The sequence below is a fragment of the Falco cherrug genome, chromosome 10 (assembly GCF_023634085.1).
Source record: "Falco cherrug isolate bFalChe1 chromosome 10, bFalChe1.pri, whole genome shotgun sequence".
NCBI classification, from domain to species: Eukaryota; Metazoa; Chordata; class Aves; order Falconiformes; family Falconidae; genus Falco; species Falco cherrug.
In genome coordinates this window covers 26,215,848-26,238,822 of record NC_073706.1, presented here as the reverse complement: position 1 = coordinate 26,238,822, position 22,975 = coordinate 26,215,848, and the positions used below count along the sequence as shown (strand labels likewise).

The following is a 22,975-nucleotide window of genomic DNA, read 5'->3' as shown; positions in this document are numbered from 1 at the left end:
CTCTGCCCCGAGAGAACTGAGGGAAAACAAGGTGTGGTTTGGTGGGTTTTGTCGTTTGGTTTTGGTTTTGGTGGGGGTTTTTTGTTTGTTTGTTTGTTTGTTTTTAAAGGGTAGTTTTCCAGCTAGGCCGGGGAGGCTGCAGCGCTGTTAATTATCTTGCGCCTGTCCTGGACAGAGCAGTCTCTTTCCTCTTGTTTATTATGTAGGGCTTAGTCTCTTGCTTTTCGTATGGATTTGTTTATGTAATGCCCCATACAAAGTCTGGAAGTACTTACTTGAACTTCTAGCCAGGCTGCTTGCCTCTCAGCATAAGAACAGTTCCACTGTGCTGCAGGTCTGTGAGGAAAATACTTTAGTACCTGGTGCCTCTGTTCTGTTAGTGCCACCTTTTCCAAGCCTGTTCCGAATCCAGATGGACAAAAAGTACAGGAAGAGTTTCTCCTCCTCCTGTGTGCCCCTCCTTGCACTTGCACGTATACCCTCACTGAGTTTATTGGATGTTTGTTTTATTGCTTGTAGGTCTGACTTCCAGCGTGTTTCAGATAACTACAGAGAAGCCTTCCTGATCTGAAACTCTGCTGTCTTGTCTGGTTTAGCTTCCTCTGACACCCCAGTGCCAGCTGCATGTCACTATAGCTATGGTGATCATTTTTTAGTTGAGAAAATAACTAAACATGTAGCCAACAGCAGAGTGCTTCGAGTCACAAGTTTTATCCTCAATAGGAAAGTTTAAATCTTGCCATTCCCTTAGGAGTTTGAACAAATACGTAAACCATCCATATCTGCTGAGTATTTCTAGTAAGATCTCAGTCACATCTCGTGTTCATGGTAAAGGCTAACATGAAAAAAGCTCTAAATACAGCCTTCAGTATATTTATGTGTCATCTTAAAAGCATTGCTCTTTTGATTTCTCAGGCCTTTTTTTTTTTTCTTCTTATGCTTTCAAGTTTTTAACACTATGCCGTGTAACTCTGGTCTTCTAATCCATCTTTACGGAAACATCATGCGTTCTGTCTTCTGTCCTGCAAAAATCCTGTACCTGTTGGTTGTGTATTAGACTGGGTACCCAAAGAGGGGGAAGAACATCTGCCTTGTTTCCACAGTCTCCACCGTTCTGGAGTTTTAGGGATGCTGTGGCATGGGGAGGAGACATAAAACTGGGTGACCTGGTCCAAGGCTGCTCCTTGACTTCTGCCGTTCCCGGCCTCCTGTGGGAGCTGTTCCAAACCTGGTGCTGCAGAGACATCTTTACACTAACCTGTAGCAGGACGCACGTATATAGGATTACCTGTAGCAGGACGCACGTATATAGGATTAGGAAATTGTTCTAATGATGAGACAGGATTTTTTTTCACTGATATCAACATTATCTATGATGCTCAGGCAGAAAAGAAACTATTTTCTTATCATGTTACACCCCATTGAGACAATTTCTTTTCTATTGGAGATTTACTATAGGGATCACAGAATATTTAATAGTAATGTTCGTGTGAATTGCATTGAGGAATGGTTTGTAGAGGAAAAAGTAGTACTTTTTGTCAGACACATTTAAAAGAAGAGAGAAGAAAAAACCAAAAAAACTGAAACCAACCCGGCCTTCAGGCAAATCAGTTCTTTCTGAATATAAAACAGATATTTCCAAAGTGTTGGAAAGGAGTTAAATATCAGTAGTGCCCGGATCTGCTGACACAGGAGATTGTGTTTTCTCCTCCTGCTGCCATGTCCCTAATCTTTTGGATTAGATTTAGTCAAGAGAGACATTTATTCCCCTTAATGAGACTGTCATGTAAGAAGCACTCCACAGCTCAGCTTGGTTCTGAATGATGCCTCCATAGCAGATAGCCGCCTTTAATTGATAAAACTAAGTTCCACAGGTCTTTAGGTTTCTCACATATGGGTATGGTTTTCTTCAACACGCTCCTCGGTGTAAACCTGTTTAATGTTAATACTGTATTATTTTGGACTCATTCCTTACTTGATGGTACTGGTTCTAATTATTTCCTGGGTTTATATTTGGTATCGTTATTTCACAACTGTAGCTACAAACAAGTAGGAGCTACCACGCGCGAACGCTGCCTGCATACATCCGCTCTTTTTGCAGCCAGTGACAAGTTGCAAATGAGTACTGAAAACTGCAGCTGTTGCTTGCTTCGTGCCGCTGGAGTGCTTCTTCTGGACGAGGAAGTTAGTTGGAGCTTTCACGGCTTCTGATACCTCAGTCCTTGCACAAACATGTTTTTTGAGGGAACGATTTAATTTGTAATTCCACGGCTGGAGCTGTAGCTGCGGCGCATGGAGTGCCAGGACAGAGTAGTTGACGCGGGTGGCCGCTAGGTGGCAGTATGGGGTTTAAAACGGCGGGAGACTGCTCTTGCATCCGCGGGCAGACCTGCGATTCCTGTGCCTGCAACGTCTGAGTAAACCTGCCTTCTGCTAATCCCTTGAACAGTTACTGTCGCTATACCGATAGTTAAAAGGATGCTGAGTAAGTCCTGACAAATATTAGGGTTGGGAGGATAGGGAGAAGGAGAATTTAGTCCCATATACAAACATGTTGTAAGCAGATACACATTTTTGCAGTCCTAATTAGAGTGCAACTGTCTTACATTTTCCTCTTAATTTGAGCTGAAATGAGTTAAGATTTTTTTTTTCCCTGCTAATTTCATTTCTTTGGTTGTGGTTGAAAAAAAAAAATCTGTTATTATCTGTGGCCTTACCGTAGTATTGTCCTATAAAAGACAGATACGATATACTACATAATTATTTTATATTGCAGAAGGTAAGAAGCCTGAAAATGTACTTCTGTGTCTGTTAGACCTACTAGCCAACTTATAAGAAATGAAAATTTTAAAGTACCTGGTTTTGGAAAATGTCTGGGCTGGCTAGTTTGTGAGACATCGTATATTTTCATCAAAGGAATTCAAATTACTGAAGGGAACCTCTTGCAATGGGGTGAAAAATGCAGATCCCAAGCAATGTATACTTGGACAAGCAGTTCAAAGTCTTAAATTTCATCCAGAGTTCCACAAGTAGCTAGTAAAAACTTTGGAGTAACTGACAAAACATGCTTAAAAACTTCACTCTTCAAGTTAAATTTACTATAGCTCTGTATTTGATAGGAGTGATCTTTACTGGATTTTGACCTAAAAAGCTGAATTGGAGCACTGTGATAATTGCTTGAAACAGTTATTATCACATCCAAATCAAGTATTGCAGATTGAATAAGATCTTAGAGAGACTTTCCCACATGCTTTCTGGGTCATCAGTTTGGTCTTCTCAGGAATGTGTTGTTCAGCTTTCCTTCATTATTTTTTTGTTGTTGTCATATGGTGAATATACATACAGCATGTTTAGCCATTATATTTAGATAGGTTTGAAACACAGGTAAAGATGTTAACCATATCACCATATTTTATAATAATTCACTTAGCTGTACTGCCTAACAGAGCTTCCTTAACATGCTGAAACTGAGCTGGAAATACAGAGGGGGAAAAACCCAAACAAAAACTTCTGGGTAAACAAGAAAAACAGAACAACCAACCCAGACCCATTGTTTCTTGACCAAGAAAACCTGTGAATTCTAACAGCTGAGTGTTCTTTGCCTGATAGTTTTTCCACAGTTTTGTTAAAACCCAAAACTTTGAAAAGAGATATATCACCAACCAGATTGTCTCAGCTTACTAGTACCTAATGATTGTTTTTTCTGCAAAGATTCTAAGGCATGTTTTTAAGGACAATTGTTGTGCTCTGTTATGGAGGTAATGTTGGTCACCATCTGACAGAGGACGTGATACTTTCCTGGGGTTTGACAAAAGCAACTTTAGAACAAACTTCCAGAATGAAAATCTTTACACTTATCTTGAATTTAAATAAACACCATTGAATTTAGGCCAGAAGCTTCTAATACCAGAGATCAGGACAACTTGATGTGACTAGGACTATTTTGTCTTTGGAAAATAAGAAATAATAGCAGGTTCCCAAATCTGTTCCTTAGATAAAATACACTGAATTGTGAGGCATCTACTAAAACTGTTAACTCTTCAGCTGTTAGAGCAGCAAAGAACATCTTCTTTGCTTTCTTTAGTAACAGGCTTTATGCACTGTCTGTTTCAGAATTTCTGTCAGGAGCCCTCTAAACAATTCTGTCCTGTTTTGTTAAGGTAAACTAGTAAAAGTGTAACCTCTAACTTTAGGAAAGAGAATGAAAACGGGTGGATAGAGCTCCTTACTGAGAGAGTAGATATAGCGAAGTGTTATTAATCCATTGTTAAAGGGATGGAGCACGTTATCCAGAAAAGACTTGAAGAAGCAGTCTGGTTCCATCCGTCTTCAAAGGTGTGTTGTCAAAACGTCAGTGGCATGCTGATAGTCATTTTGTACTTGTCTCTTACACTATAAAAAGCAACACACAATCTTAAATTAGTGCTCTGGGCTAGTTTAAAAATCCAGTAGTTTCAAGGTCAAGGAGAAGAAATACTGTTCATTTTCATTTGGTAGAAGAGAGTTATAACTGGATTTTTGTTTGTTGTTGATGAAATAGTGAGGTAGAAGGACCCTTCACCTGACCTGGAGCAGCTGTTCTTACACTGAGTATGCTCACCAAAGTTATGTTTATGTAATGTGTGAATAAAAGAAGATTCCATGGAATTTTAATAATTTTATTTAGTCTTAAAATTAGTATAAAGACATTCTTTAAAATAAGTACTTTGCATTGACAATATTGCCTGACTTACTGTAAAATTCCAATAAATCATACAAACTTCTGCATTCAGAAACCACAAGTCTGCCCCATCCCTCCCCTAAATGATTTTTTTATTTAAGATGATATGACTACAAAATTAGAAATATTCAATTTTTATTGTCTTCTGGGTTTGAGCCTTTTTAAAGAGTCCAGGTCTTGATACTGTATTTTGAAGAAGAACATAATTCTTTGTAAATGAAAACCAATATACTGGTATATTAATCTTAGCTTTTAGAAACAAATTGTCTTATAAGGTTGGCAATATGCTTTTGAAAACTGAAAAGTTTGGGAGTTTTTGAAAATTGACTAACTTCTAAGGTTTTGGAAGACTCTGAAGGAAATACGTTTTTTTATTTTTATTATTATTATAGGATGTTATAATGATTTTTTGGTCATCGTGATAATAGATGACAATAAGTAGATACAGTAATATTTATAACAAAACTGTAGAGGAGCACCTTTAAAATACAAGTTGCATGGTGGAGTCTATTCTAGGGAGGGAATATTTTTGTTAAGCAGCACGCTGTTGTATACAGATATATAATTTCTGTAATTGCCTTCTTTCCCAGAACCTGCATTTTAGTGAAACATTTTGGTTATTTACTTTGGTTTTCTGTGTGTGTGAATGGAGCCGTTCTCAGCTGAAAAACAAAACAGTTCCCAAAAGACACAGAACCTAAAAGGAAATAAAACAGAGAATTAAACCAGCATGGTTCATTCAAGAGAGTGTGTTGTATCCTGTTATCTGCTGTGTGTCCCTCATTAAACCACTGTCAGCTCTCTGGAACCTGAAAGGAGCTCCTGGCATGGTGGTAACCTGCCAGTGTAGCTGCTTTTCCTAGAAGGATGGTATATATTCTTGTTGGAAGATGTGGGATGGAAGAGTTGTATTATAACCCTTTATTGAAAATGAAAAATAGCTTCGTTTTCTATAAATCTGTAAATTGAAAAATTAAGGCAAGATCAAACATAACCGCATACAATACTTTTTCAGCCTGTAAAAGTTTAAAATCAAATAACCCCACCTACAGACAATCTGATTCTAAAATAGGAAAAAAAAAGCACCAATTGTGATAGGGAGAGTGCTGTCTTCAAAGTTTTGTGGTTTTTTTTTAAACCAAAGTGAGCCCAAGAATTGTAAGATCCAGTAAAACAGGTTAAGCCACACAAAACTTTACATATGGATTCTTAACAGGTCAATGGTTCTTACATGATGTAGCTTATTCTAGATTTCTTGTCTGTTGTTGTCCCTACATAGGCAATGTACCAAGTTTTTTTATAGTCCAGATTTTATGGCACTGTGTGCCAGTAGGTTATCTTGTCATGGAGGTATCCCACATGGTTTATACAACCAAGGTGTGAGACAGACGTGATGGCTGGAATCTGGAAAATGATGAACGCCTACTTTTTTTTTTCCCCTAGTGCTTTCTGGTGAGCTCTTCCTAGCATAATCATGGAGTCTGGGCTCTTAGGCTCCTTTGGTACAGCTGACCACTTGTTTTCTAATTCCTAAATTTACATATAAATTATAACTTCATAAACTTATAATAGAATTTAAAGATTTATGTAATTTTCTTTTTTTTTAAAGATAAGAATGGATGCAAGTCAAATCTGTTTTTAGTTCTCTCCAATAAAAGCAGATGTTTGAACAGTATCAAAAAGGAATTTCCTTGAAAAGTCAAAATGTGTATGTGAGACCTGGCTTGCTTTTTGTGAACCAGGCAGCGCCTCTAAATGTATTTTGGCCTTTAATGATCATAAAGGTAACCCTTATCCTGTATGGTGTGAGTATTTATTTATAATACTGGTAACATTTTCCATAAAATTGAGTCATACTATGCCATTTTTGCATGTAAACATTTTTTAAAAGAATTTTATTTAAAAGTGGACAGTATTCTATATTCTTTAGTTTAACATGACAAAAATCTGGACCATACTTATTAAAACTATAATCTGACTTGATGGTCCCACAGCATCACTAACATCTTGAAAATATGGTAACTCAGCATATTCAGATTTAAATTCTAGCTTTTGACTAGACCTAACTGTATGTATGTGGATGTATGATGTACCTGGATGAATTTATTTCAGTTGCATAAACTTTTGTACTGTTTTTCACAAACAGTCTTAAAAATGTTTCTTACAACTAAAATGTCAGTTTTAGTGGGCTGCATCTGAAGCACAGGGGTATTAGAGTTGATTCTTAACTTGAGTAGCTGCGTCTGAAGGGGATAGCCATATTTTTATGGCCATCCATTTGATCAGAAGTTATTAGACTTAAGCAGGAAAAATTTCTTCACTAATATTTTCATTCTTGTATTTCACAAAGCACAGAATTTGATGCTTACACTTCAGTGTAACTTTTCTGGAGGTAGGATTTGCAAACACTTATCTTAAGGCAGATGTTTGGTCTGTTTCTTTGTATGTAAGTACCTATAAACAAACAAATGAATTTCAATAATTATTTATCAAGGTTGATACATGCTTAAAAACTTATGCAGCCTATGTTGAAATGCCATAAGTTACCCTGTTTCTAAATAGTCACTCAAGGTGTTGCAAAAATATCTCTGAAGGGGGTTTTGTACAAAAAAATTATGGAATTCTGCATGTATGCAATACTGAAATGTGTTAAGTCAAATAGTAGGGGGAATATATTTCAAAATAGTTTTTCGAAGATATTGCTATCAGTTGCACTTCTGGGGTTTGAATGTTTTAGTTAATATCAAAACCTACAGTTGTTATTCTGGTAAAATGATAGTGTGAAATTGATGCTGTTATACTATAACAATAAGGACGTGACTCATGTATTTTATGTACACATGCATTCAACTGTAGTGACAAATGGCTTCATGCTGTGTGATTAAATGCATATTAGCATTTGCCCTAGGCATTTGATTATTACCATCTTTACTTCATTACATTACCACACTGTATGGCCATATAATTTATAAGATAATACAGACATCACTTTGTTGCTGATAGGAATTATTCTGTTTTATGGATGGTGTCCTTTAATTTTGCCTTTCATGGATTATAAAATTGGTTAATATCTGCTGAAGTGAATCACTGGAGAAGCAAATAAAGATGTTGGCCTCGGGTCACAGTGTCATTTGTGATACTGGCAAAATCTTACAGCCTCATTTATCCCTGTACATGATTGATAACACCATGGGTTAAATGGAGAAAGCTTTGCTTCCATTAAAGGATCATCATGAATGAAGACCTCCCACTTAAAAGTCAGGCATGATGAGAAGACAAGAGACTATCTACAGGTCAAATTAAATAACTTAAATAATTTAAGTGGAATGACAGTGTAATTTGTTCATTCTGTGTTATTACCCTGACCCCTATCAGGCTTATAGGCTAACTTACTTTCTAGTGTAGGGTATTTAAGATGTAATTTTTAATAAGTGCTTTTCAAAGATATAAAGCCCTTTATGGCACTTAAAATTGTGTTAAAATGGATTTTTTAATGTGCTTTTTAAAAAGTAATTTTTGTCCTTATTTTGTTAAACATAAAGCAAATAATAGAAAAGCAAATGTAGTAAAAGCTTAAAAATAGGAACTTCAATAATTTTTACTTTAACTTTTAGAATGTTATCTCATATATGCTCTAGATTATTATTATTATTTTAATTATGTTACTGGTGTACTGACATATAAGTTGTTAAAGTAAAAATGCATCTATTGGGGAATATCTTTGATTACACGAGACTTTTTTTTCCTTTGTCAAAGGACATTTATTAGTAATCATACATCTTTATGGTAGCTCTCGACAGTTGTATTAACGTGTGGTATTGAAAGTAGGCATTTTATAGTATGGTAGATATTTTAAAGTATTTTGTATATTTTTGTTTCTGGTCAAGCATAGTATAAAGTATTTGGCAGGTAACTAAGTTCTTTAATCTCTCTGTGGTGGATGAGACCACAGAGGTGCCTTGCACTCAACTTGGAGGAGGACGAGAGGGAGCATGTATAACATGCTGTACCTTGCAGTTTTCAACAGTAGGCTGTGAAGCATTTTGTTGCAGTCTTGGAAAAAGCAGTCTGAGTACAAATTGCCCATGAGAAAATAGTACTTTCACGATGAAGGGATGGGTGAAGACTCAATGAACTTCACTCAGAAAAACCTTTATCCTTACGTGAGTATTTTATATTGCATTAGGGAGGTGAAGTCTTGTTTGCCAAGTGCTCCTGCTGAGATCAGTGAGCTGAGAGAAAGCCCATGGATGCCTGAGGCCCGTTTTCTTCCAATCCTAAGAGTATAGTGTTGGTTTGAAAATATCACCCTGAGAAAATAATTCTCAGATTGCTTCTATGATGGGAGAGAAAATCACAAGCCCCACTGTGTATCGGTTAATACACATTCTTCTACTGGTTGACTTGAATAGCAATTATTTCATAACTGACATGCACTTCTTCAAGTGCACTTACTTTTGTAGGATGAATACCTGAGTTAGGCCATCTTTTTCTGTGTCAACTTTTTCACAAGCACTCTTCCCCCATCCCCTGTCTGCCCCACCATTACCACAGACTACCAGGATTCTCCATTTGGTAACAGTGCTGTCTTGTAGAAAGAAATTCACCTCTGTAGAATCCCTCAACTCTGAACCTGTAATGTCAGCTCATAGCAATAGAATTAGTATGCATCATGTCTTAACATGATATTTGTAAAATCTTACCCTTCACATCTAAATACAGCATGATTAAAAGTGAAATCAAATGGCTCTGAGCCTAATCTATTTGCATATTATTAGCATTTTTATTAGTTTTGTAGCTATGATCATCTCCCAATACTTGATACCATACCAAAAGTTTTGTTTGTAGCAGTGCTTCATGAATTAGTGGTACAATATTTATTAGTAAGGAAACAATTTTGAAAACTTGGGTGAAAGAAACAAAAAAAACCCAACAAACCCAAATGTTTTAATGTGCTTTTGGGAGGGTCTGACTTCATCAATTCTAAATTCTTTGGCTAAACAAAAAGCAGTATTTTTTTTATCATAGTGATTTACTTTATTTAAAAAAAAAAAGGCAAAAATAAAAATCAACCACCAAACCACAACAAACAACCTAGGACTAAACTGTGTCTAAAACACATGCAGATTGGCTGCACAATGCCTGATTCGTGTTGGCACGTTGACACAACAGATTTGTTGCCTGAAGTGGTAACTGTTTGTACATGGTTCTTATTTGCAGTTTATTTGCTGCCTCTTCAGAAGTTCTTCAAACATACACATTTTGACACTGACAAAAGAACTTACATAAATATTTTATTTTGAACAGTTCAGTATGAGACGTGTTTTAAAATGGAAGACAAAAATGAACCTGATTTTTCTGTTTTTAGCAAAACCATTATTTCATTAACTTAAAATTAACTTTTGTGGTGGGGCAACTAAGCAGGGAATCAATCTGTTATCCATGACCAAGCAGCTTAAATTTGATCTATACTAGGGTTTTATTTAGACAACAGCAGAAAAAGTGGTGAGCCCTGATTTGTAGTTGTTATGGCCCCATGATACAGACCAGGTCTCTGTTCTTCCTGCAGGAATTCCTTCCTAAGGGTTCTGTGGAAACAGCCAGATCAGTCACAGCTCCTGTGCTCTACCCCCCTACCTCTTTAATTCTTAGTCCAGCAACACACATGGGGTGTCTCTGGGAAGAGGTAGCATTATGTTTGCTAGTGGACTGGTGGAAATGCAGGCTCGAGTATTAAAAAAATATAATCTGGGAAGTACAGCTGAAACATGTACAGTTGTACATCTTTTTGTAAGTCAAATGCTAAGTGTTGTAGTTGTCTCTGATGACACTTACAAACATGCTTTGTCCCTACAGAGACACATGGGTCTTATGTTAGTGTAACTCCTTGCTTGACGACAGTTGATGTAGCTAGCTTGAAGTACAACATTTTGATACTTGATCTTGTGGGACGAGAACCAAAAAGTTTTCTTGTTAAAATTCAGAAGCAGAAACTGCAAATATTACCTTTGGTTCATAATTTCAAGCCAATCTGAAGGTCTTCTTTAAAATTGAGCCCGTCTTGTGATTTTTGAAATCTTTAAGATAGGTAGTTACTTTTTCATGGCCTGATGTGTTAGTTGCAGTACCTTATGCCAGCACAGAGCAGTAGTTCTGAAAAAAAACCCCATACTACTTTGTTTCTCATGGTCCTTGCAGTCTTTGTTTAAAACTAAAACCAAACCAAAAATAAAGAGGAAAACCAAACTGATGTGGTGAATTAATGATTCACTGTTTTCTTTTACGATATTGCATGCTAATTTAAAATGAAAATATTGTTAATTGCATAATGGCTGTAACTTTGCAAAAAGAATGTGCTTCTATATTTGCAAGCTTTGCAGTTTGAATATTCTCTTAAAGAAAAAATGGAGATGAAATACACATTTTTGTTTTGCAGAAACCATTTTGAAGAATGGATGAAGACGTTGAAACACAGGCACTTGACTCTACTCTTCAAAGTCCATCAGAAACATTACTTTCCATTAGACTGTTAGACTTTAAAACAAGTTTATTGGAGGCAATAGAAGAACTACGCATAAGAAGGGTAAATGTGTTTATATTGTTTTTCAGTGTTTCATTGTCTTATATGCAATCATAGAAAATGCTGCATAAGTGTGGGTAAACTTCATGCTGTATTTTACACTAATTCAGCAACCAGGATTTTGTTTAAAAATACCATGGGTTTAAGCAGTATCTGTATTAAAAATTTCTCTGTAGACAGCACAAAGACAACAGGGCCGTATGGGAATGAATTTGGCTTTCCTGTAATAATGTACGAAGCTGCTACAGTTGATTGCTAGGCTATTGACAAAAATTATCTGCATTAAGTTTTTGTATTTATTTCATTGTAGTTCTTCTCTTTAAAAGCAGTCTTTGATATGAAAAGGAAAGAAGGAGAATCCAAGTCATTGCCAAGTCCCTAAGTCTGTCATTTCATAGACTGATTTACCATTTGCCAGAAGAGCAGTGATTTTGACTTACTTTTGTCTGTTTGGTTGTGCTTTTCAGAATTACCTAAAAGGGCAAAAAGCTGCTGTGATAACCAAATCCACTTTATTTCACCATTTTTAAGTTGCTAAACTATTAAGCTAGAGCCTAAAATAATAGCATACTGAGTGTTGGAGGATGGGGGCATTTTGTTTTTTGAAATATGAGTTGTATCATCTTGTAGTGCTAAAGTAAAATTTTTGCTGCACTGTTGAAAGCATCTATATTTTCTGTGACTACTTTTTCAGTTATATTTTTCTGTAGTTACCTTTTCAGTTGTATGTCTGTGAAAATCTATTTCTATTTCTCCCCTTAGTGTTTCTGAGCTGTTGGGTTTTTGTGGTTTTTTTGAAAGACCTAAAGTATGTCTTTCTGCACTTGATGAATTTGACCTGTTCAAAAGATGGGCCTTATTACTTTTAAAATATTAATATTAATGACATGCTTGATTTATGCTTATTTTGATCTAAGTTAAATGTATAGTCTTCTCTTTAAAAACCATAAAATAATAAAAAAAAAAAAAATCCAAGAAAAAAGCTGCATGATCCTACTTTCTTGATGCAGTGTTGTTGAAATTCACCATGGTCTGATCTCTAGACTTTTGTAACCATAGTAGTGTTTATTCTAGTCTAACTATTTTTGTATTTAAAGACTGAAAAATTTAACTTTTATAATTATAATTGGAGTGTACTTTTCCTTACAAGATTTGTTAGCAGTGTTCCATTTACATTGATAACTTTACATTTTTAATGCACTTGTTCAGAGCTTAAAATGTTGATAGAGTGCCACGGATTTTCATTTTTTGGGATTTTTTGGGTTTGTTTGTCTGTTTTGTGTCTGCTATACAACAAGAGTAAGCAACTGTGATTTTAGAAAAGGTTACCTCAGGAAGATGAGCAATTTTTTGGCTTATAGGTATTTCTAGTTTTAAAATTGCTAATGCCAAGAGCCAATTCCATAGTTAGGACATATGGCCCTAAACTTCTAAGACTTCTGTGCCTTTCCTCACCCTAAAAAAAAAAAAAAAAAAAAAAAAGTGTATATATATTTTTACCTTTTGTAGTTAGAAATTTAAGTTTTTTTAAAAAAAAGTTAAGCATTTTACAGCTAGTCAGTTTGGAATCTTAAAGTATGCCTGAATGCATTTCTGTTATTTGCTTTGCTTCAACAATCAGTTCAGGGCTGCTTGCTTAGTATGTTTGACATTTGGAATATGAAACATTAATATTTTGAACAAGCAAGGGTTATAGAATAATATGGCCATGCAACTCTGTATGGATGTTTTTCCTAAAAAAAAAAAACCACAACAACAAAAACAAACAAAAACCCAAACCAACACAACAAAACCCACCAAACTACAAAATCATCTCCTGATTTTAGCTATTAGTTTCTTACAAATTCAACAACATGAGGTGATTCTGTAAATTTATAATCAGCCCTGAGAAAAATATAGCACTACCTCAAGAGAATTATAGTGCTTGTCTTGCACCACAGTAATTTTTCTATGGACATGAAACATACTTAAACTGTGTCATCTGCTGCATAAGAAAGTGCAGAAAAAGTTAAAGTTCTGCTAGTTTCTTACTACTTTTGCAACATCCTTTCCAAGTTGCTTGTGAGGCTCACAGTAGACTGGTAGGCTAATGGAGGCTGTATAGCCTTATAGTGGATTTTACTCTCAAATTTGCCTTTGATCTGTGGCTTGACCTTAGATGAGATATTTTACCTCTGTTTGCTTCTGTTTTTCTTCCTGTTGTTGGTCTTGCCTGTCACTTAGACAAGAGTCTCTTCAGGACAGGAACTATCATGTATTTTGAATTTAATAAATGGTTGTGCTGCAGTGTAAATTCAAATTAATAAAAATAAATCTGCAGATGAAATTATCTGTGTGAAGCTGGACAGATAAAGATTAAACTCCCTAAAGCAATTAAATATTAAAATATTTTGAGAGACTTTATACAATCCATACTTGATACCATAAGATACTATTTTAAAGTAGAAATTTCATTTTTCTGAATATGCTTATTTACATAAACGCATTGAGTTACTTCAAAGCATCTATCTGCTTTTCACTTTTCTTTGTTAAACATATAGCTGTCATTAAAATAAAAATAATTTAGAGGAATTGCTCATAATAAGTAACTGCTCTGCTATTTTATAGATTAAACCCCAATTAATGGTAGCTGTGCATGTTTATTCTGGAGAATGTGTTGCTTACATTAGTATACTTGATACAACTTCACTTTATTCCTTTGGCTGTTCACAGGGTCTTTGTTTTTATTATGAATTGACTTAATATGAATGTGTATGTAATTAAAAGCTACAGAAAATGGTATTACTTTCCCCCTACCCGAAGGAATTACTTAACACTCCAGTAGTTTGAATGTGCTGGGTTTTTGCCAGTTTAGCTTTCCCACTCATCAAGCACCAGTCAGCCCAGTGATTCTTTTGTGGTGGATATCCCAGTCATTTTGTTACAAAGTCTGCCAGCCTTGCTCTGTAATCAGCTGAGTTCAGTTGTTGTGTGATAAGAGATGATCCTTCTCGTAAGAGGTAAATATAATCAACTTTGAGAGCATAAAGTTGCGACATAGTGCATCAAATTGGAAGTCTTTAATGCTTTCTGGAGTACAATGCATATAGGACAACTAATATTAGATATAAGGATAATGTTTACAAGGACGAGAAAGCCCATATATTGTATTGGATTTTTTTTCTTGTCCTAGACACAAAAACCCATCCTTAGCCAGAAAAGCATGTAAACATAAGAAATCAAGGAAATTCTTCATTACTTCGATAGCAATATGTTCTAATATCTGAGGATATGGGTGTTTTCAGTAGTAGCTGAAGCACTGTAGGTGTTGATTAAGTGAACACAAGAAAGATAAATCTTTGTGATGATTTTTAAAGTTTTACTGATGTTTTTCTTTGATGCCAAGCATAAATTTCAGTGACCTGTTTCCATACCTGAAAACAAGCACCCTTTGAGGCTCTTTCTGGTGTTAACTGGTTTATCACAAAGTCTGGCTATTACTGTAGGGTCTGTCATTTGTGCCTTGAGTTTATTAGATTTGATGCCCATCTGTTTAGTAAAAATTACAAATAATAAATTGTGCTCTTTTCTCTTTGGGTAGTTATGTTATATCTATAACTTGATAGTGCTTACCCTTTTAACTAAAATACTTTCTAAGAAACTGGTTTTTTCCAGCTTTCAAATTTTCTCACAAGTTAATTTCTCTTTACTATAAAAGAAAATTATGTTGTATTAAAGAACCTTGGAGTTCCAGAGGGCATTGAGTTTACCCATAAGAACATTTTCTATGTTCAAATAAATATTTTAATATAAGAATCTTTAAATATTTCCTTTTACAATCCTGGAAAACACACACACACACCAGATTTTGTAAAGTGAAGCTGTATTGACTTGTTATTGGTAGTTATCATCCTACTATTTACTGTCAAGCACTACGTAAAACTTCTCCCTTGCTTGAGCCAAAGGAGTATGTTGATGTAGCAGGTGGTATGAGGATCAGCCACTGGAACTGGGGGTGCAATATCTGATTTGCCAGGGAATTTCCTACCTGTGCTCACAGCAATTTCATATCTGTGCTCACAGCACAGGACTGCGAGGTCTTGAGTCTTCTGGAATCAGTTCCATGTTGTGGACAGGAATATTTTTTAAAGGCTAGTTGGTCCTATCATTTTGCTGTTATTTGCTTTAGTCTTCCCTGCCTCTAACGCTTTCCCCCTCTTCCTTTTCCCTGTTTTTTCTAGTTTCTGTCCCTTTCTGTCTCCTGTTTTGCTTTCTGTTTTGATATAAGTTAGACCTCGTTTCTGTGTTTACCCACTTTCATGCTGATGGCCAGTAAGCCATCATTGAGAAAGAAAATATCAGAAGGATATTTACTTACTTATTTCCTAAAAGAGAAAATTCCTGAATAATGTAGGTTGTCATGATGCAGACATTAAGGTTCTCACATCTCACCCTGAGTTTTTTCTGGTTGCTGTTCTCAAAAACTTTAGCTCTGTGTAGTGCTGCAGAGCTGTATGTGCTCCTCCTTTCCGATAGATGTGAGCAAGTTTACATCAATTCCTCTTACTCTGTTTGCTGTGGCTTTGGCTATTTGAATCCAAGTTCTTTGTCAGAGTGGCTAATTTCTACTTTTTCTTAGAGGGAGGACATGAGGGAGTTTTGCTCACCCTTAACTGCTCTCTCCCATTCCTAAAATAAACTACTTCTTTCTGTCAACTGTGCAGGGTTTTGCACTGCATAATGTAGCACCTTATAGCGCGTTGTAGCTCAGGGTACCTGACCTAGTCTGTTTCAGAATGGAAGAGACATACATAACTGTGCGGAGCTAACTCATCTCTTTGGCAGTGTTTCACAGGTAAGAGGGCAAGTGGAGTTCAGTACTGAGATGAAAATTGAAAGTTTCAGTATGAGGTTATAGTATTTGGAAGTGCCACTGGGGCTCAGAAGGCAAATTGCTTTTTGAGATATTAAATGGAGAAAGCTGATGAAACCATAAACTTACTTATCAGAAGGAGCAAAAAAAAAAAAAGACTAAATTTGAGTTATTAGTGGTATTACAATACTGGTGGACATGCCAGTTATGATCATGATGGTCATATTGGTTGTGCTATATCTAGACCTGAAAAAAACCCAGAAAAACTATGATACACCTAAAGCTAAACCTTGTTGGAGGCATATTCTGCAAGGGAAGAACCACCTTCAGACGTGTGGAATAGCAAAAAGTTAAGAAGGGCACCTGAGGCATCTGCTGTAGCTATATAGGCAGCTTTGTGGAAACAATCTACAGTGACCATAAACATGAGATTGAATGAAACTAATGCATAAATAAAGATTTTTTGTTTGCTTGTTTGTTAAAAAGAGCTTAAGTTTAAGTTATTTTCAGGCTTTTGCATAGGATAACTATAGAATCATAGAAGAAAGAAATGTTTCAATACTGCCTTTTTAAATTTCTATTTGTGAGAAGGGCAACTACCATTTTAGAACGTATGGCAGAAATATTTTCTAGAAATAAAGGGTATGCTAGGGAAATAAAAGATTTTGGTGAGGTTTATTGCAATGAACAATTCTAACTGCTAACAAACAATAAAAATGGTGAATAGCTTGATCTGATTTTCTTAAAGGACAGAGTAAAAAGAGGAAATTAAGGGGGGGGAGAAACAATGATAAAATAGAATAGAAATGTGGGTGGCTTTGTTTATTACCTAGAAGTTGGCAAACAGGACACCATTAACACAGGCTGCAGGGAAACAGAACAAGAAGTCTCAAGTCTTATAGCTGGATTTTCTGCCTAAGTGTAAATTCGGGTACTTTTAAGCAAAATGGTGGAAACAAGGAAATCTGAATATTAAAAAAGTAAGTATGTGGATATAAAAGAACAAACAGTATTGAAGTTTACGGATCTCATGTCTGTGATATACACCACATTGTTATTCAAGTCAGTAAGCAGTGTGTTAGCTTATAATTTCTGTGTTAGCAAATAATATGGCTTTTGATTAGGAACTGATTACTTGAAGTTGGAGAGAAGAGCACTATAAGTAACAATGCAAGCATTTAAAGGAATGTATTTCAATAGATGAGCCTTATTTAAACATAGAGCAATTGCAGCCTATGCAGTGGAATCAAGGATAGATCAGTGAAAGATTTCCAAAGGAAAAAAAGCAGTTGGTATACATTTCTGTTTCTGCTTCTGAAAAAGGAAATTTTTTGAGCATAAGTTCCAAATATGTGGTTACTAAAGGTTTTTGGTTAATTGTCATAACTATTAAGATCCAAAAATGTTTTATCAGAAACTAAAGTTAGAATAAAGCTGTTATAAATATTTTTTTCTCCCTTTCACATTTGTCTTGGGAACAGAACCTAAGAAGGATAGCTTGGGAACAAAACCTAAGAAGGATATCAATGCAGTCTCCTAAGAGTTGTACTGAATTTAGTTCATGAAAGGTATTCTAATTATGGTACAAAGCAATCAGAAACTGTAGTTTCTATGGGTACTATTTGATTGACCTGCATGAGAAATAGGATGTGCAATTTTGTAGGAGGTAGATTATGAGTTCAAAAAAGATAATAAAAGTACCTAGCAGCAGTTTTGGCTGCCTGGACATGAGCCAGCTGTACTCTGTTCCTAAATCTGTTCAGGGTCAAGAATCGAGGGGGCTTGACCAATCCAGAGCGCATCTTGTAAAACTACAGCCTGAAGCAAACACTTTAAAGAAGGCTTGACACTTTCTAAAGGTTATAACGAGTAAATAAACCATCAAATTACTCCTCTTTTATTGTTATGGTAGTCTTTTTTATAAAAACACTTAAATCCATGTAGTCCTAAGGCATCTAATAAAAAATGAACACTTTTAAGGTTTTGTGGGTTTTTTGATACCTCTTCAAAGTTATAGACAATATAATTCTCCCAAGTATAACAAAAAATGTTTTTGTCTTATTATAACAGCTGGTGGAACTTCTAAAAAAAAAAAAAGTGCTTCACGCAAGTTTTAAAAGTTTTCAATTCAAAATGGGTAAACTATAAATGTCCTTTGAAAGAAGTAAAAATTATGCATAAGGCTTATATTTGTTAGCAATTTCACATGAGAACATTTTTATCATTAGTATTCATTCTCAATTTAAGTATTTATGGTGTTTATTTTTTTAATGGTAGTTACATATGTACACATTTTTGACAGCTTCCAGATTTTTCTTTATAATTTGGGAGTACGTTGGAAGAGTGTTGTTCACTTAGAACTTTGGATCTTACCCTCTTTAGTATTCAAGCAAAGGTTCACTTAAAATGGAAATTAATGTTTTCAAACTTGTATTATTGTATTTATTTAGCTAAATGCAAAGTGCTGGTATGGATGCGGGAATTAACTATTATAAATGTCATATTTTTTCATGCTGTTTCTTAGAACAGTTGTAAAGTTTTAAAACACATATCTGCACAAAAATGTGTTTCTCTGAGTATTTTCTTTTCAGTGTCCTCATTAGGATTTAAAATACTTACATATTTTACAATTGAAGCGGTGTATATGCTTGATTACAAATAGTCTGCCAGTTCCATTGTCTATAAAGTATTTTTGTTGTTTTGTACTAAAATTACTGCTTTTTTCATATAAAGGTTTCATTTAGGTAACTGCTGTTTTTCAGTAAGCCCAGTCTACTTGGATTGAGGTTTTCTTTTGTCAAGAATTTGTAATGGTAGTATCCACTATGTTGTTTCTTTTAAAAACATTATTCCTTTCCCTTTATTTCATGATAAGCTTAATATAGGTAGATACTTGTTGATCTCCAACAACTATTGAAAGCAGTGATATATTTGCCATAAATTTTAGTGAGGTCAGAATCACAGTGCATATCTTAAGCTTTTTATCTCTGTTTACCACTTTACCTTCAGCGCTGTATTTCTTTTCTGATGCTAGTTGCAGTTTAAAGTTTATTTTGTAAAGGTTCTAAACTTGAGCTTCTGGCTTATAACAAATAAACTAAACTAGATGAGTTTACAAAGAAGAGACGGTTGTATGCATAGAAGCTGAAGAAATGCAGTACTTGGTGTAAGTAGTTTGCATGTTTTTAAAATATATACTTGAAAAATTAGCATGTTATGAAAAGGTATATTAGGACTAAATTATTCGGGCACTTCAGGTATGCTGGGGGCAGTTTTACTGTCCATCATGTTGATCTAAATCCATGCTACATCTCCAGCAGCATGTTACTGTTGCTTCTGTTGCACTAGTACAGATTCTTGGATTCCCCCAGGCTAGATCTGATCCAGGGAATAACTGGCCACCTCCTTCTCTGTCTTGAGTTGTGCACTGGATCAAAATTCTGGTTTTGTCTCTGAAATACACTATACATATGCTAGTGTCTGCACAGGGGAGTGGTACAAATATATACTCCGGAGTTTGGGAAGAATACTACTACAGTGTGTTTTGATTAGTGTAGCAATAATTTATACAGCGTGTTTAGGGGTCAGATTTCGTAATCTTACTTAACTTCTTACCATTTTGAACAAGGCTTTTGCTAATAATATATCATTTTAATAGCATTTGTTGCTTAATGACATAAATTGCTTAAGATTACACTTTGTAAGAAGCTGTAAGTCAGCCTCATTTGTTTTTATCACTCCAGGGAGCGCAAGGGGATATATTTTCTTTCAGGACTTATAGATTAGTATCGGAAAACAAATTCATTGCAACTCTGGAGTACTATTTGTTAAGGCAGAACTGGGGAGCATTGATAATCTTTTCAATTATCTTAATTTTTATTTATTTTATTTTTTTACCATGAGGCATATGAAATCTTCAGGTCTCTTCTCCATCTATATTCTATTGGTACATATCAGAGAAGCAAAACCTAAAGAACTTTTCTGTTCTGTGAGCCAAATTTTAATTTACAAGTATATTCAGCATTTTATATGTAAAATTCACGTGAGTGAGGCATATTTTTAGATCCTGCAAGTAACTCTTGAAATGCTTAGGAGTAGCCTCTTGTGGATAGAAGTGTGTGTTATTTCTATCCACATGTGTTCCTGTAAACTGCCTGTTAATTAAGGAAGTCAGTTTTGACCCTAAAACCTATAAAGGATGTCAATGTCAAAAACCTATTTTAAATCACCTTGGGACATATTTTGCCATTTTGTTTCTATTGATAGTACAGTGGGGCTATGGATGCAATGTAATACTAAGTGAGAAAAGGTTGAAAAATCTTTTTTTAAAAACAGTTTTGCACAGATTATCAAAGAATTGTAAATATCCTTGTATCAAAAATTTGGAACTCTGATTTGTACTGGGTTTAGTAAATAATTGCATTTCTTAAAGATGCAGCATACTTTATTCTTTGTAGCAAAACATTTGCATTATCTGCTTGGTTGTGGAAGGAGGGGAGGAAGAACTTAGTTTGCTATTTCAGTGTTTCAGAAAATTTATTGCTTTATCCAGAGGTGATTTCATTTCTTTTATTTTTTTTCCCTCCTCTCCCTTATGGTAAGTAATATTCATGGTATTGCAATTCAGTAAAATTTTACTTAAAACCCTGTATCAAGAGAATAATCTTTTTGAGGCCTGCTTTTAGATTTTTTTACTAGAGAGATCCATAAATGGCTTTGAGTTGTCACTTTCCCTGAGGATTATAGCCACTTCATTTTGCTCACTTTAGAATGCAGGTTTTAAACTGAAATGGGGAAGATAAACTAAAAAAAAGTTAATGTGCACATAATATATAAATACAGTAATTCAGAGAACAGTTCAAGTATTGGGGTTCAAGAATTGGGAGTACTCTTTTACCCTCGCAGTTAGCTTGGCCTTTGTTGGAGTGTGTCCAACACAAAACCTCAATAAATATTACTAGCGCACCAATCCATCAAAGAGAAATCATCTTACTTTAATGTAGTCACATTTTCAAGGTGATCATCAGTGTGCAGAGAAAAAGGTGGGAGATTTGCCTTTTGAAGCTCAGAGCAACACATCAGTGTAGGTCTCTGGGTCTTCAAAGGATATTCATTATTTTGACTGTATACAATAACAGGACAGTGGTGAATTGCTTACGATATGCATCAAAAGCCTAAAATACTGTTCTAACAAGAAGTCCTAACTGTTTGATAGGGAAACCTGTTCTTCCTTTTTTGAGTATTGTATTTGTAAAGGAAGGCCAGTGCCCATGAGAATTAGGCTCAAAAGGAAAGCTGATTCCAGTTAGGAAAATTTGACTTTAATATCAGAATGTTTCAGGGAAATTCCTGTAAATTTTTGGCAACTGTGGTTGTCAGCACATAAGTCTTACTGATTATCAGAGTAATAGTTTGATTCTTGAACAAAGTGCTTCTGCCAAGAACAAGAGATCTAATGTACCTTTCTGTTACTAGTATGTCTTCTGGATTGTGACTGAAACCTCAGACTTTAATTATGTTCTTAGATTTTTCTTCTGGTAGTTCATGTAATCAGAAAGTGCTGATTTTCCATGACTTCTCTTCTTACTTTCATCTGGTAGGTCAGGAGGCTTCTTGGCACAGAAGGTTATGATAAATATTTCACTTTTTCCATAACAGAAGTAATTGCTGACACAAACTTTTCGTTTTCCCTGGGAGACATCAAAAAGAATAAAGATTCAAATGCTTTGAGTTGAATAATTAAGATGTCCCAAAGATTCTGACTTACTAACCATGATTATCTGTATCATTGACTACGCTTGTTTCTTTAAGCACTTCTTGCAGCTTGCTGAGTTTCTGTTCATCTCAGTATTTTGACTCTGTTCATCAGAATATTCAGTAAGTTTTTAGCAGTGAAGTCATCTGGTTTATTCCCCTGGTGTCTGGTTTTGTTGTAAGATGCATAGGAAAATATGTATGAAGAGGGAACTATTCCTGATAATTGAGAGCTATAATCCTAGCTCCTAATCCTCTGCTATGCACTTCAATCTAAATTGGTTATTCTGCAAATTTTCTGGCTAGAACAGCTAAACTCATCTCCTATTTTACCACATCCAGAGAACTTTTGTGCCCTTTTTTGCTGTGTTGTGTGTAGGCACATGCTGTTGTATGTACTGGACTGTAAAGGAAGAAGAATATGAATACACAGATTATGCTGGTGTTCAGTTTGCAGGTACTGTTTTATGTAAATTTGTTTCTTTGTTTTTTAACTAGGAAACACAGATTAATTATGAAGATCAAATAAGTAAAATTGTTGTAGAGAAACAGGAACTTGAATGGCAGAAGGTAACTTTCCTACATGGTTTTTGTGTTTTGACTGCTGGGATTTAATCTTAATATAATAATAATATGGGTTGTGATTTAGTGCAATTCCCCTTTTTAAAGGCTGTTGTCATTTCTAATAGTAGAATGTGGTAGCCAACAGTTTATTGTCCAGCCATGAAATTCTATAGCTTTTATATTTATTTGGCTTGTGCCCAACCTAGAAATTTGATTAACGATAGAGAACCGTCCTAATATTTGGCATGACTGGAAATCTCCAGTCAAATGGGATGTAAATATTGAAGCAATAAGACATTTAGCTTAACATGAGGCATGTTGACACGTTAGGGAGGGGGGAACTACGCAGCAGCTTCTCTTGTATTATGCTTAGCTTTGGCAAGTGCAAGTACCAGTGCAGTTGTACAAACTGCTTCACTTGCAATGTTTTGGAAGTGACAGTTTTTCCAAAAAATTATTTTAAACAGAAACTTAGACATTAGACATATTCAAAAGTGGTTTGTCA

At 35.2% G+C, this 22,975-nt stretch overlaps 1 protein-coding gene across 1 annotated transcript in view; it reads left to right on the top strand.

The window, feature by feature from the left end:
* CCDC73 (coiled-coil domain containing 73) overlaps window positions 1–22,975 on the top strand; it is a 102,304-nt gene that overhangs the window by 33,585 nt on the left and 45,744 nt on the right. The window contains 2 exon segments of the mRNA XM_055722565.1: window positions 11,157–11,303; window positions 22,405–22,476. Coding sequence (XP_055578540.1) covers window positions 11,157–11,303; window positions 22,405–22,476 — 219 coding nt within the window.